Below are 15,684 nucleotides of genomic sequence, written 5' to 3'. Positions count from 1 at the left end.
TATGACCAGAGAGCCGATAACCTGACGATGCAGCTGAAAGCTGTAGAAAAGCCAGACCAGACATGTGCAGTTTATCAGGGGCCTGAGAATGCATGCCTTTTCACGGAGGCCTTTTTAGGATGTGGAGCGGGACAGAAATTGTTTGCTTAATCTAATTTATTAGGGCCTTAGTTTACTCAGACTAGTTGTCATGGATTACGGCCAGGAAGTCACATAAAGCCGGAGTGTTTGATGTCTTCACAGCCTCGAAGGGTCCTTTAATTGCGTTTCAAACTCCCCCCCCCCCCCCCCCCCCGCTGGCCATTATCATCCAGGAAGGACATGGGAGGCGCACAATGGGGCTATTTTTAGGCGTTGTGTAATGAACAGCCTTTAAGGGAGAGCTGCACCCCTTCGCCCTGATGAAGCTGGTCCAGAAAGGAAACCACATCTGTCCATTGTGTATGAAGGATTAGTCCAGGGGTAGAGCCCGATACCCTGCATCACAGACACACACAGACACATGAACATTTACTGAACATACACACGTATTACACTGCAACAGAATTTCCTGCCTTGTCATCAGCCCTCCACTCTTTGTTGACACTAGTGATTTGAGAGTGAAGCTGCCAATCACTTACAATAACAGTCAAAAGTTTGGACACACCTGATTAAGATACTGAGCAACATGCATTCAAAGAAATTTTGATCTAAAGATTTATGCTTAAATGTTTGAAATCTGTTTCTTGGACAAATATAAATGGTGAAGTTGATGCCTATGTATGTATTTCTTTCCAAAAGAAATTTCATTTAAAAATGTGGCTACTTTGAACAATCTAAAATATAAGATAGTTTTGATTTGTTTAACACTTTTTTGCTCACTGCATAATTCCATTTGTGTTGTTTCATAGCTTTGATGTGTTTACTGTTGTTCTAAAATGTGGAAAATAGTAAACATAAAGAAAGACTCTTCTATGAGTTGGTGTGTCCAAACTTTTGACTGATTCTGTATCTGTATCAAAAGACTTTGCTCTACACAGCGGAACGTCATGATTGGTTAAAGTACTGTGTGTCCTTGCCAGCACATAATAGCTCCACCCTTCTTAGACTTCACCCTCCCATCAGTCACCTGTGTCCTGCAAGAGAGTTTACCTGCGGGATGAGATTATCTGCAGTCACCTTGCACTAGTACATGTGCAGAACTGATAACATTACTAGCACAGTGGTATTTATGCACGGGCTCAAATGAAATAAAATCTCCCTAATGTAATAAACTTCAACTGGCGTTTAAAGTAAAGTGAAAGCAGGACTAGCCTGAAGTGCTCTCTCTTTTTCTGTCTCTTTTTTTATATTTAAAAGAAGAAAATATTTTTTTTTTCTTATTATTTTTTTTTTGTGGGAATGGAAACATTTCTACAGGACCTCAGTAGAGGACATAATGCTTTCCATGCTTTCTGAGCCTTGCTTTTGTTGTAATTGCATTATTTAATGACTAGATTGATTAGGATAACATGTCTTGTGGAAAGCTAATATTGAGAGGGATACGTGAAAATCTGCACAGAGCACGGCAGTGGTCTACGATGTGTCTCTGAGCGCAGTGCTGCCTTGTCCTCAGGGGAGATGCTCTCCCTCCTTCCCCTGACAGTCAACATCAGCGTCTAATCCTATCACCCCCATGAGTCCTCTCACCCCCTGTAGCACTTAATTTATGCCGAATGTCATGATATTAGAATGCAGACATTTTAAGTCAGACCCGTCGCACTGTGAGGGGACCAGATGTGGTCTAATCTTTTCTCCAAAATGTACCTTGTGCCCATTAAAAGGGGAGTCCCCCACCCCCCGGACTGTGTGCCAACAACAGCTCCTTTATAGGTGAGGAAGGGGGGCAGAGGGACGAACAGGTGTAGACAGCTTTTATCTGAAAGCCGACAACTCATTATTGTGGCTCTTCCTGAGATACGAAAGCCATTGTCTCGGCTGCAGAAAGGAAATTACCATCTTTAACAGATTTTTTTCTTGCTTTCTTCACCCTCCCAATGGTGAATGGACTGGCCCTGAATAGGTCACCCTTCTCCATATCCTCTCAAGTAGAGCAGCTCACTCGAGAAGGAAATTGGGACTTCATTTAGGTTTGGAGAGACAAATAGAAACCTGGGAACGATGGCATTTGAAAGCCCGCCACAGGTGCCTTACAATCAGTAACTTTAAAGTAGGTCACCGGGAAGATGGAACCAGAGACATTGAAGGCTTCTTTTCGCCGAGTGCTCAGCTGTTCGGTTCTATCTCTGCTGATGAGATGATTCCTGTTTCGGGTTCATTGCATTTCCAGCAATAAGAAGGGGGAGGGGGGGGCAGTACTACCAAACTGAGATGGAGTCTGTGTTATCCCAAGTGCTTATAATTGTATGAACAGTGTTTTGTCTAAAATGCTTAAAGATGCTTCCTGTTCTCTGTAACTTGGGCTATGCTAATCAGTGCCCCCATTACTTGGGTTTAATTGTACACAGTACTCGGCTATGAGCTGAAAGAGGTGGCCATAATAACCTCAGAAAAGATCAAGCCGTCTGATACCACAGATGGTTTCAGAAAAGTCTTATTTGTGGTGACCTTGTTCATGAGATTTCAAATGCTGGTTCATTTTTATGCTGTAAGCAGGATTAGCAAATCCCGCATGAGGCCGTTTTGATGCGAAAGGCCTTATGGGGTATAATCTTGTAAAGTTTTGTGGAAAAAATGCTTGAGAGGACTGGTCTGGGAAACACACAAAAAAGACAGAATATGTATGTGAACATTGTAAATCATAACTGCCCTCCTATAATGTGGGGCGATGTGTCTCCTGGGGCCGCAAAGGGACGATGGGAAGGATTTATGACCAAGCGTTAAAATGTTGCTGAACTCACACTAAGTAAAACACAGAAATGATTCAGCTGAGACACAGTGACACCAGCCAATCTGCATGTTTCGCTTTACTTCCGAGAGCCGCTATTCAGAATGCTACCAACGTGCTTCCCAGACTGACCCTCCTGTCCCGCCAGCGTCCTGACAGGTTTGATTAAAGTGAACAGGGCAGCGTCGTGCCCGTGTGATTTTCTTTGGCCTCAGAGCAGTGGGTTTATCAGGAGCACCTTGGCAGACATCCTGCTACAGGAAGGTAGCCTGGGCTATGCTGTAATGCAGTGTGATTTCTCATTAGTTCCAGAGTGCTGGAACAGTAGCAGGCTTAACTGGGAACCTTCCCACGTGTGAGCCTTGCAATGCCTTTTAAGGCCTTTTTCTCCCTCAGACCTAGCTCATGTCAGCCTACAGCACAATGTTAGGCTGGGTGCACACATACTTGTGCATATATGTACATATACACATATATATCTGCATATGCATACATACACATACATTACATGACATTATTGGTGTTTAGCGGATGTTCTTGTCCAGAGCGACTTACATTGGTTACAGTTCTTTACAGTGTTACCCATTTATACAGCTGGACATTTATTGAGGAAATTGCGGGTTAAGTACCTTGCATATACACGGGGTGTGTGTGTGTGTGTGTGTGTGTGTGTGTGTGCGCGCGTGCGTGAATATGTATATACATATATAAATAATATCCCTTTGTGAATTTATGTATCTGTATGTCATTCCTCTTGAGCTTCAAACTGTCGCTGCCTTTGTACTAAAACACACACATCTGGTACCTGACTCTGTCCCCCATGTGCATTGTGAAGCGGGAAAGGATACGGTCTACAAAGAAAAATGACCTGTAGGCAACGCTGTACCGCATCGTTCCTTTGTTTGTGTTCTCTCGCACATACGGCTGGAAAACAAGAGCCCACTCCCCAGCAGCAAACCGCAAACCTGATTCATTTAAAGCAGCCTGTACTTTCAATGCACCCGGTGCCATCACGGCATCGCTCCCATTCACTCCAGCAACTGCTCTCAGGCCATCTCTTGTCATTATAAATACTGGATGGAGTCTCCGCTATTTCCGTCCCTGAAATGACTTTATTTGTGTGTGCCGGAGATCCAGGCATGACACAAATGGCTTTATACCTGCAGGTCCTGTGCTGGGACTTTTAGAGAGGAGACGTGTCGCTAAGGTCTGTATATTCAAATTTGCAAATTTGCGACAAAATTTGAGATTCAATACTACATACAAAGTTGAAGTCCGTAAGCCACGCGTAGAACTGACTGTGAGGGACAGACATTAAAGGATAACAGTTGTCTGGGCCGTGGCTCGTCTGGTCGAGCAGTGTGTTACAGCACGGTGGGAGCTCCTTCTGACGTGCGTCTCTCTGTGCCCCCTGTCAGGTTTCGGCGGTGGGCAGCCTGTCCCCCCGCCGCTCGTTGTACCGCACTCTGTCCGACGAGAGCGTGTGCAGCAACCGGAAGGGCTCCTCCTACGCCAGCTCCCGCAGCTCCGCCCTGGACCAGGCCCTGCCCAACGACATCCTCTTCAGCAGCACGCCGCCCTACCACAGCACGCTGCCCACCCGTACGGCCCCGCACCAAGGGCCCTCCAACCTGCGGAGTAAGTACCCAGCCACAGAGAGTGCAGACAGGGCCACGAGCTTAAAGCATGTCCACACACCGTGCTGGGCTTAAAGCATGTTCAAACATGGAGTGCTGGGCGTAAAGCATGTTCACACACTGAACTGCTTGTTCAGACTGCATTCACACACTGAGTTTTTGGCTTAAAGCATGTTCACACACTGAGTTTTTGGCTTAAAGCACATTTATACACTGAGCTGTGGGCTTAAAGCTTGTTCACTGAGCTGTGAGGTTGAGACAGGTTCACAAACTGAACTGTGAGCTGTGACTGAGCTCTGGGCCCATTCACACACTGGGTGAGGGTTAAAGCTTGTTCACGTTTTCACATTTTCACATTGTTAGCAAATCAGGATATGGAGGAAAGGTGTCTGTAGCGTTGCAGCAATTCTTGGGAAAAAAAATCCACCCAAGAAAAACAATATTTTTACGTGTGGAAGTGGGCATGTGATTTTGAGCTGGATCCCACCCATAAATCAATGTCTCACTTTGGTCAGCGTGTTGCTTTGAAGCTTTCAAAGGGAGTGGGTTAATGTAGCTTCTGAAAGCTGAACCACAGCCCTCCTGACACAGAGAGAAGGTTATTCGTCTAACGCGAACATGTGTAGCATCCACCTCATGCTACACTCTACCTTTCAGCATTTACGTCTGCCTGAGCCTTTGCTAGTGCCATTACCTCAGTCTTAACTTGGGGTTTCATTGCCTTTCATAACCAGAATTCAGCAGTAGCAACAATGCGGACACATCAGAGTCTGTCACCCAGAGTGCCTCTTTCTCTCCCTGACAGTCTGTCAGTACTAATTAGTTGGATTGTCAGACGCATTGTCGTTCCCTGGGTTATTCTTTAAGGTATTGTTAGCTGGGCAGAGCGGACGCATGTTCAGCATGAGAAGGTGAGAAGAGAGGAGCAGAGTCCCTCGCCTGAATGTGAGAGTGAAAATGTACAGTGCCAGTCAAAAATTTGGACACACCTACTCATAGAAGGGTTTTTCTTAATTTTACTATTTTCCACATTTTAGAACAATAGTAAAGACATCAAAACTAACCTTTCTTGGACATATCTTACATGTTAAATTCTTCAAAGTAGCCAAAAATAATTTTGGAAAGAAGCCCCTCTCAGATGTGAAAGTGTACGTCCAAAGTAGCAGAGACGCCCCCCCGCATGTGCAAGTGTACATCCACAGACCCCCCCCCCCCCACTGAACGTGAGCATGCATCCGCTCTCAGGAGCGTTTGGGGAAACCCCATTCGTCAGGTTCCTTTTCATATGCCATTTCCTGCCGGTCTCTGCTGTCCTGCAGCTGACTCCCACAGCGCTGGTCTTTCAGCTGTTTGGGGAAGTTGCAGTCTTCAGAGACTGGCCCTTGGTGGACTCCACACTGTTTCCAGGTACAGTAGCGCTGCACAGATTCTGACAGCTGCTGGTGCTTCTCATCAGTCGGAGTGACCGAGCGCGTTCCCCGCAGACTCCGAGACGGAGGGGAAATCTCAGAGAGGACGGCCGTTTCAGACGAGGCTGGCCTCCGCCGGTCTCAGAGAACAGAGCTTATTTAAGCCGTTTCCCAGCTGGCTGATTGAAATCTGAGCACATTCCGCCAGACTCAGACAGTGTCCACAGGAATGTGCCTCACGCGCAGACTCTAACGTGGTGTTACTCATGTGTTCCAGCAAGCAGCCGAGACCCCCTGCCTGTCTGAGGCAGCTCTCCAGTGAGCGCACTGCACTTAAAATAATGCCACAGACATTCACAGGTTATGAGCAGGGTAGGGAACTCGTAGCCCCCCCACAGAAGTGCTCTAGCCATAGCTATGGTGAAACAGGAAGGCGATCAGGAATGCCAAGTGCTGACATTCCTGCAAAAGTATGTCTCCCGTTTTTCATGTAAATATTGTAACCAGCATACCTCTGTGGCTCCCAATGATTGGAATATATATATACGCTTCACCTGCTACCAATATCATACACATAATTGCAATTTTGCTTCAAACCTGAACCACTTGAAGTTACCAAAGTGTGAAACGTCAAATCGTCCGTCCACGCTCAGCCTCTCCTGCAGATTAGTTGATGAGCGGGTAGATTGGCTCCTGGCTCGTCCGGCTGTCCGGTGTTTCTCTTGCGCTGGAGCAGAGTTTGATCCACTGTGTGTTCTGAGCCAGAAGGGGCTTGTGAGGCTCACTGCGAGTGGCACTGGAGGTACTCAGATCTTGCCGAGAGTTGCTGAAAGGGGATGTGGGGAGTGACTTTGGGTCCATCTGCGGAGCGACCGCAGAGAGGCTGACAGATGGCTTTCCCCTGATGCGCTGACACGTTGACTAAGAGGTGTCTCCGATATGTTTACTGCCGAACGCACGCACCAAAATAGGTGACTAAGTGCCCCATGAATTATACGTGCCATCTGTCCTTCACGGCTCTGTGTGTGTGTGTGTGTGTGTGTGTGTGTGTGTGTTTGCATGCGTGCACGTGTGTATGCGTGTGTACGTGTGTGTGTGTGTGTGTGTGTGTGTGTGTGTGTGTGTGTGTGTGTGTGTGTGTGTGTTTGTGTGTGTTTGTGTGTGTTTGTGTGTGTGTGTGTGTGTGTGTGTGTGTGTGTTTGCATGTGTTTGCATGTGTTTGCATGCGTGCACGTGTGTATGCGTGTGTACGTGTGTGTGTGTGTGTGTACGTGTGTGTGCACGTGCATGTGTGTGTGCACGTGCATGTGTTTGTGGCTGCCAGTTGACTCAATCAGCTCAATCTCACTGTCATTTCTGCTATGCTTTGGATTGAAAAGTTTCAGTAGCCTACAGACGTGGCTGTCTGGATCTGGGTTAGTCACTGTGTGCTTTCTCACTATGGGAAGCTATGTAACTTTATGCATTTACCAAGACTGCACTGGGAAAGATGGCACAAACACTGAAAATACTGAAACACTGAAGTGTATTTAATGAAGTATAACTATGTGGAGGTGGGGAAATTTAAACGGATTTGTACCTTGTACCGTATAACATACACATTATAAATGTGCTCAGCACAGGCCAGAAATGTCTTTGGGAGCTGAAAATGTGACAGGGTGGGGGTTGTGTCTGAATGGGTGGGGTCACAAAGCTTGCCTCACAGAGGAGGAACATGCAAGCCAATAGAGGGTCTACTGACTCCACTAGTCATTACATACATTACATTACATTATTGGCATTTAACACACACTCTTATCCAGAGTGGCTTACGTAGGTTATAATTTTTACATGTTATCCAATTATACAGCTGGATATTTACTGAGGCAATTGTGGGTTAAGCAACTTGCCCAGGGGTACAGAAGCAGTGCCCCAGCAGGGAATCAAACCAGCAACCTTTCGGGTACAAGCCTTGCTACTTACCACTATGTTACACAGCTGCCCCACTGATCACTGAACCAAGTGCTTGTCTCCAACAGATGAGTTCTGGTTCTCGGACGGCTCCCTGGCAGACAAGTCCAAGTTCAGCGACCCGGGCCTGATGCCCCTCCCTGACACTGCCTCCGGCCTGGACTGGTCCCACCTGGTGGACGCCGCACGGGCTTTCGAAGGTAGGCAAGCTGGAGCCCTTCAGCGCTGTTCTGGGATCAGTGTGCTACACCGCTGTTGCGCTGTGCCGCAGGAGACAGGAGTGCTTGTCCTGGGGAAACGGCTCTCACAGCAGTGCCACTGTATCGGGCTTTTTGGTAATGTGTGCTGCATTCAGCTTTGTCATTACGGAGGTGCTAATTTGGAAAAGGAGGGCGCATTTGCAATGAAGAGATGAGGCTATTTTCACACTATAAACCTAGCAAGTAACCACTCAGGAAAATGGCTCTGGCCACTGCTTCCAGTAATTAAGCTCTTGCCTGCCAGTTTTATGCAATTACAGCTCTTCTGTTTCCTTTGTCCATTTGCATTTGAAAACCCTGCTCAGTGCCTCTCTGTGTATGCTGCATCAGACTGGAGAGGCCTCGGTCATGTGTGGTCTGCTCTCCAGACACTCTGTCATTTGCAAAGCAACTTCTTTTTTTTTATATAAAAAGCCTGTCCTCCTGGATTTCAGCAGCTCATGTGAGTGTAGCTAATCAAAGAGGGTGTTTTCAATATGCTGTATGCTGATATATACACACACATCGAATGGATGGGTGCGCTGATTGTCGGTTTCCATATGTGAACGTGGGACCACTTTGTGTGTCACGGCCACCGTGGTGGTGGCATGGGGGTGGGGGGGGGGTTGTCAATGAGGATGGGTTACAAAGTGAGAGAGAGACAGAGAGAGAGAGAGTGGGGGGTCGGTTGAATGGCCAAACCACGCTGGCACAGCAGCTAAGCCCAGACAAAGATGGACTTACAGAATTAGCACTGGGCTGCTGGCTCGTTTGGTTTATGCAAGCAGACTACCATAAGGCTCTCACTGAAGTGGGGTGTTTCCTGCATGCAATTCATCGGCAAAGAAAGGGAAACAAACTGTGCAGTGACCAGTGCCGTAAACGGTTACATGCCCAAAAATGTTTCACGGTGATTAGAGTCGCAGAAGTCCCTGGCATTTTCACTGGGTAGGCCGTGACCGAGGGGGTCTCTGAGAGTGCTTTTTGTAAGCTTTAATGCGGACCCGGGATTTTTTTTTTTCTTGTTGTCTTTGTTCTTTGTTTCAAGTACAATAATTGCTGTCATTACTGTTTCAGTTCTTTGCTGCAGAAAGCTACGTAATGCGCAGCTCTAGTAATTAGCTTAGAGGGAGATGTAATTACTGTGGAGAATTTCACAGCTCTGGCAGTAATAAGGCAACACGGTCCAGTGAGAGAGTCTGAGAGAGAGCAGTGTGACAGAGAGGACCTCCAGCCAAGATCATTCTGAGTGGCCTGAGGGTTTTTCCCCAACAGTGCATAGGAGGTAGTCATTTTGACCTGGGTTTGATGTCCCCTTCTAACAGTGCAAGGAGGCAGTCATTTTGGCCTCGGCGTGAGATTGCTTCATAACAGCGCGGGGAGGCTGTCTTTTTGACCTGGCAGTACCTTCAGGAGGCAGTTTTAGCATTCAGAGCACTTGAGATGCAATTTCTGACAATGACAATCTTTTCCTTCCCCCCACTGTTTCAGTTTTCCCATGTGCTCTTTCTAGAAGGTAACCTCATGCAGCCGGAACAGTATGAAATACACTCCCGTCTGCCATTAGCTCCTGTCTGCTTGCCTGGCACTTTCCCCCATGCGAGAGTTACCCTTCAGCGAGACAGCTCCCTGACTGACAGCTCTATTATTTTTGATTTGCTTGACAAACACCCTTACCTAGGGCAAGTTTGCAGTTTACATATTTACCAATTTGTATCATTATGCAGATATTATCTGAAGCAGTGCAGGTGAAGTGTCTTGGGACATCACCCAACCTGGGGATCCACTCCAGCAACCTCCGAGCCACAAGCCCAGCTCAGGCCTCCGCTTGCAGAGCAGAGCCCTCCAGGAGGGTTCACTGCGCCTTGCTGCTGCTGCAAGATGATGCTCATTCTGCTCTTCTGCATCTGCTGTCGCCTCAGCAATCTCCTTCCAGCTGCTGGAGTCTTGCAAAGCATTGTGGGAGGGGAGGCCCCTCTTGAGTGCCTTGGAGATGCAGGCTGTTAGTGGAGTCTCCAGGTAGCGTCCCCTCCAGCCCTCCCCCCCTCCCCCCAGGAGGCCAGCGCACGATGAGAGGATGATGCAAATTAGGTCACTTGAAGTTCACATCCCTGCACGTCTGACCAAGGCCTTTCGCGTCAGCCAGAAGTGGCTGACAGATTACAGTAGAGATGGTGCCAGATCCAGGAACCATCACACACAGTAGCCCTCTTTCCTCATCCCGGTGTGACTGCTGCCCTCCAAATGAGACTTACAGCCATGGCACACAGGGGGCCTTCACCCCTGACAGCATGTGCAGTCCCGCCTGCTGTCTGCTGCTGACGTCTCCTGCACTGTGACTGCCACTTAAGTGACACTCAGCCGTTTATGCAGGCGAGAAGACGACACAGTAAGGTCTATTAGCCACGTTTGAATCGGATGCACTTTGGCAGCGCGACAAATTCACCGCCTGACAGTGTGGCGCGGTGTTGCATTAGGGAGCCCTCCGGGCGACTCTGAGAGACAGCGCTGAGGGACTGCCATCGATTACCTGCAGACAGACAGGAAGCGAGATGGAGAGCGGCCTGCCTGTCGCCTCGGTAGGAGTCGCTGAGGGTGGCGTGGCTAATGGCTGATTCCTACAGAAAGTCACAGGGCTTGGGCTGACGGTGAGGCGTGATTTTGTTTGTAGAGCTAAGCAGACGGCGCTGGTATGAGCGGTCACCAGCAGGGGGCAGGCTGAAGATGAAAACACAGAGAAGGACTGTGCAGTTTTGCACTTTATGGACAGGTGGATATCCAGTGTACTCAGAGTTAGGGTTTAAATTCTTATACTTTAACCATTCTGATTTGTCATTGGCTCGGTGTGGTGCACCGTAGACCTGATGCTAAGGTTTGACCACCCGCTCTGATGTTGGAAGTGCTTGAGAATGGAGGGTTAGGACCAATGAAGGAATTCTCAATGAGTAATAATGAATTCTCACCCATGTTGCTTGAGATGGATGCCTCAGGTGAGGCACCTCAGTGGTGACTGGGTTTGCCTGACTGTGACATTCAAAATCTATACAAAATAACACAGAGTGTGTTGCTTTTATTGCATTAATGCAGTTCCTTAAATGACTTCAGATCAGTGCACATCACCTTTTCTGTATGCTTAAATAAGTGAAATCCACTTCTGCTGAAAATTGTCTGGAAATGGAAAACGATGCAGTCATCGACTGTGCTGTGCATTGGGGAAAACTCATGTGCAGAGATTTGCTTTTGTGAGAGAGACACAGTGGCACAGGGTGGAATAAACGCAAACTGGCATGCGCTTAAACCGGAGCAGAGAACACGTGCTTGACATGTATGACCCCCGCGTGGCCTTTGTCATGTGTAAGCGCACACAAAGCGCCGGGTTGCGTGTGTACACACGCGAGCGTTAATTGTAAATAATGAAAGGCCCCGAGAGGGTTTTCTCTCTGTCCCTTTCAGCCCGCGCACACCGATTAGCACGTGAGATCCGGCAGTAGGGGTGGGGAGGTGCGGCGGCCCGCTCTGCCGTGCTGTCGGGGAGCGAAGGCGGAGCCGGGGCAGCCTAAATATGTCTGGACGCGTTCGGTTCGGGGAGACGTTTGAATTCGCTTCGGTGGCCGGCCGCTGTTTACAAATATTTGCGCATCTCGCTTTTCGTAACTCGCGGCTCGTTAGGCATTTGCTCAGTCGCGCATGCAGCGAGAGCCACCGCGGCGGCTTTGTGTCAGGCCCTTTCACATAAAGCACTGCCGCTGCTGCCGTGCTGCTGTGTGTGCATGGACTGTATTCAGGGAAAGAGGCATTTTAGAGACAGGTATATATTCTTCCATTCCTGTTTCTCACAAGCTGCCAGGATTGAAAACAGAACTGTTAAGGATATTGATAAAGGTGGCATCAGCTCTGTGAATCTTCCACAAAAGGAATTTTCTTTATCTTTTACATCAGAGACAAACATCTTATACTACACTGCCAAACAGTGCTGTGTTTTATGTAGAATCAGAAAATGCTCTCCTACTGTGCTGAGAAATGTAAGCTTCTCTGTGGTGTTTGATGTGGTTGAAGTGCCTGGGATTAGTGTGACCTTACCTGGAACATTTGCATGAAGTATTCATTCACGTTCATGTTTCATTCCAGTTTGTCTTGTGTAGAGTTTCTGAGGAGCTACTGTGGCTTGCACTTGGGTACTGCACTTGTCCTGGGGAGGGGTTGTATTCAGAATGCAGATTCCTCTATTCTGAATTTTGTCCAAGGCAGAAATAAAAAAAAATTAGGCTAACAGTCCTAACTGAGCAGTCCACAATGTCATGTGCCAAGTGGTTTTGAGGAGCTTTGAGAAGGCTTAAGACAGTTAAACAAGCATGGTTGCAGTCTGACCGCTCCCTGTTATTTGGGCATTACGGAGACAAGCAGCTGCCAAGATGGAAGGGCTGGCTAGGGGAGAGGGTGGAGTCTGAAGGAAGGGGAAGCCGCTTATCTTAGGGGCATGCTCTGCGTTTTGTGATTCCAGGTTTCGAGGTGGACGAGGAGCCCGGTCCCATGTGTCATCAAAATGGCTGTCTAGGTGACTGCAGCGCGCGGCGTGGAATGCTGGGATATTTGCATTGTGCGATGTGGGGAGGGGGGGACGTGGTGGAGGGGGTTGCTCTGGTGGAGGTCCTGTGCATGCTGATGCATGAGGAGCACAGTGATGCTGGTGATGGTGCTGTTGATGATAATGATACGTGCTCCGGAGAAAAGCATTAAAAACGCAGCACTTCTTTTTCTTCCTGATAAGGAGGAATGTGGGACCGAGTGCGGGAATCTGCCCTGTAAGATCACCTTCACGGTTCTGAATCCGATTGTCAGGCCTGCTGCCTGCCAGTTCTGTTGCTATGCTGTCCTCTGTCTCCTGCGCTGTGCAGCCTGGGAAACGCAGCCTGACGCATCTCTCTTCCTGTCTGTCACTAACTCTGTCTGAAAGGTCGCCAAACCTGCCTGCCTTCAGGTACTAACAGGAGGGGGATCTCTCTCAGCAGAAGGCGAAGCTCGTGGGGTTAACGCAAGGCTTGTGTTTCTCTCCAGACCAGCGAGTGGCGTCCTTCTGCACCATGACGGACATGCAGCGGGCCGAGGCACTGCAGATCTCCGAGGAGCTCACCAGACGAGTGGCCGCTGCCGAGGGCGCCGCCCTGGAGGCAGGGTAAGCCGGATGGGGTATCAGAGAGGGACATCGATGGTCCAGTTCCTTTCTGTGGCAACACTTTGAGCCTGCTATACAAGCATCCATAATCCAGCAGCCAATCAAATAGTCAATCAGTTTTATTCTATATAGTGCTCTTAAGAGAGTAAATGTCAGAGAGCTTCACAGAATGGCTTTTGTATGGACATTTCAACACATAGTTGGAATAACCCCAAGGAATAGCAACATAGCTTTAATGGCAGAGAAGTCATCTACAATCACAGTAACAGAATCAATGACATTTGATCAATCTGTTTGCATGAGTTTGATCACAGAGCCACTTAACACCTGACAGTTGCATACAGTGACAATTTGACAATTTGCTCTTGACAGGATGGAAAAAACAACAGCTTAAAAGTGGACAGTTTCATTGGTGACCTAGTGGCAAATAAAGATCTCTGTCCCTTTCCATTTCCACTTACATTTATATTTATTCATTTGGTAAAAGTGAGACAGAATACAGCACAAGCAAAAAGCCTTATTAGAAGCACCACATGTTTCAATAGTTGACACAAGCTATCTGGTAGAGATACAAGTGCATGGCACCATAGATTTTAATTTTTTCCCCCTCCGTATCTCTCTCTTCAGGGACAGCTCTCCTACCACACTCACTGGAAAAGTCAACCAGCTGGAGCTGATCCTCAGACAGCTACAGTACGACCTGCGAAAGGTAGGGCCAAACGTCACACCACAGGAATACAATGACTGCAGTGGCTCTCATTAACAGTAGTGCTGTAGTGCCCAGTGGTCATACCAGGTAGGATGTGAGTGTGCATGTCTCCCTGTGTTATGATGGGGGCTATGCCGTGTTTTCACGCTTGGGGGGTGATGTTATGGCTCTAACAGGCTCTGTAATGTGTGCTGTGCTGCGTTTGCGCTCCCAGGAGAAGGAGGACAAGGCCATCCTGCAGGTGGAGGTGCAGCACCTGAGGCAGGACAACATGCGCCTGCAAGAGGAGAGCCAGACGGCCGCCGCCCAGCTGAGGAAGTTCACAGAGTGGTTCTTCCACACCATCGACAAGAAACCGTGAAGAGGCCTCCCCCGCCCCCCGCCCCCCACCCCCACCCGGGACGCAGAGGAAACGGAGCACCCGGCCAGGAGAGGCCTCCTTCAGTAGTGGAATGTAAAAAAAAAAAAATCAAAAATCGTAGAGTTTGAGTTTGTAAACTACACGCACTGTTACTCGGTCATGGCTGTAGTGTGTGCAGCGACTGGCCGCGCTCTGTGGAGCAGCGAGGACGGACTGCGGACTCCTGCACGCGTGGGACCTGAGGAGGGGAAGAATGTACCGGAAACACATGAAGTCGACTACAGTCCACGTTCTCAGCAAGGAGGGACCTACACGGGGGTGGAGAAAGCAGGAAAAAAATGAATGTAACTCATTTCAGACCCATTTATGGCCGACGTGTCTCGTTTAGTTCCCAAAGCCAGGCGGGTTCAGATGCGCCGTCTTGTCCGTCGATTCAGTCCAAGCTTTGTGGGCTTTCTGTGCTTCAGCGTTGCAGTACACTATAGAACCAACCGGGATGTAACTTTGATGTTGAAAGGTGCTCTCTCTATACTGACATCTATAAATATATGAATATGTTTTATTTTTCCCGTTTTTGTAAGTAGTTTCTTTCCACTGTCACCATGTCCTAGCAATAAAAAAAAGGTAGTCGGTAGTCACAAAACTGTGTTTAAGCGTTAGCACTAATGTGATAATTTCTCGTCAGGGTGCCATTGTACTCGCCATGTTGTTATTTTACAGGAACAGATCGTGCCTGATGAATATAGTGTATGGGTTGTTTTCTTTTTTTTTATTCTTTCGTCTTCTTTTGGTCTTCTGTTTTAAAAACACATGCCTTCTCCGTGGCTGGCCAAAGTGCAGTCCACGGCGTGTGTAGTGCGTTGCAGCCAACTCCATTCTAACGCAGTCCTATAGCTTGAGTGTGCAAGCCAGCGAAACCACATTCACAATGCCAAAATGTGTTTACCTTTGTACAGAACCTCGGAGGAAGTGTCTTGTATTTAACACCAGTATTTAAGCTTATTTAACCTGAAATTCTTTATTTTATTAAGAGTATTTGTTTTCCTTTTTTTCTGCACTAAGAAAAGGAAGAGCTCTGTGTAGGCTGTTATGTGTGTAGCTTGCCGGGGCTATGAATATATAAATGAATTTTTGGAAACTCCAACATTTGGATGCTGCTAGATTACAGTTTGTCGGTTTGTATGCTTTTACAAATGTCTTTCTGAGTAAAACTGTTTCATTTAAGATGGGACATTGTTTGCATTTTTTAAATAAATGTAGGATGTAAAAACGAGTGCTGGCTCTGGCTGCGGGTGTCAGTGATGGCTTCAGTGTCGACGGGAGTGGAGGATTAGGTGTAG

General features: G+C 47.8%; 1 protein-coding gene across 1 annotated transcript in view; it reads left to right on the top strand.

The window, feature by feature from the left end:
• LOC118790086 (signal-induced proliferation-associated 1-like protein 2) overlaps positions 1-14,364 on the top strand; it is a 104,626-nt gene extending 90,262 nt beyond the window's left edge. Inside the window, exons 17-22 of the mRNA XM_036546899.1 lie at positions 4,285-4,504; positions 7,931-8,062; positions 12,603-12,656; positions 13,157-13,274; positions 13,902-13,983; positions 14,198-14,364. Of these exons, the coding sequence (XP_036402792.1) occupies positions 4,285-4,504; positions 7,931-8,062; positions 12,603-12,656; positions 13,157-13,274; positions 13,902-13,983; positions 14,198-14,344 (753 nt within the window). The 3' untranslated portion in view covers positions 14,345-14,364. The remainder of the gene's footprint in view (positions 1-4,284; positions 4,505-7,930; positions 8,063-12,602; positions 12,657-13,156; positions 13,275-13,901; positions 13,984-14,197) is intronic.
• The last annotated feature ends 1,320 nt before the right edge of the window (positions 14,365-15,684 follow it).

Source organism: Megalops cyprinoides, chromosome 15, assembly GCF_013368585.1.
Source record: "Megalops cyprinoides isolate fMegCyp1 chromosome 15, fMegCyp1.pri, whole genome shotgun sequence".
Lineage (NCBI taxonomy): Eukaryota > Metazoa > Chordata > Actinopteri > Elopiformes > Megalopidae > Megalops > Megalops cyprinoides.
The sequence above is the reverse complement of the archived record's forward strand: the minus strand, read 5'-3'. Positions and strand labels throughout refer to the sequence as shown.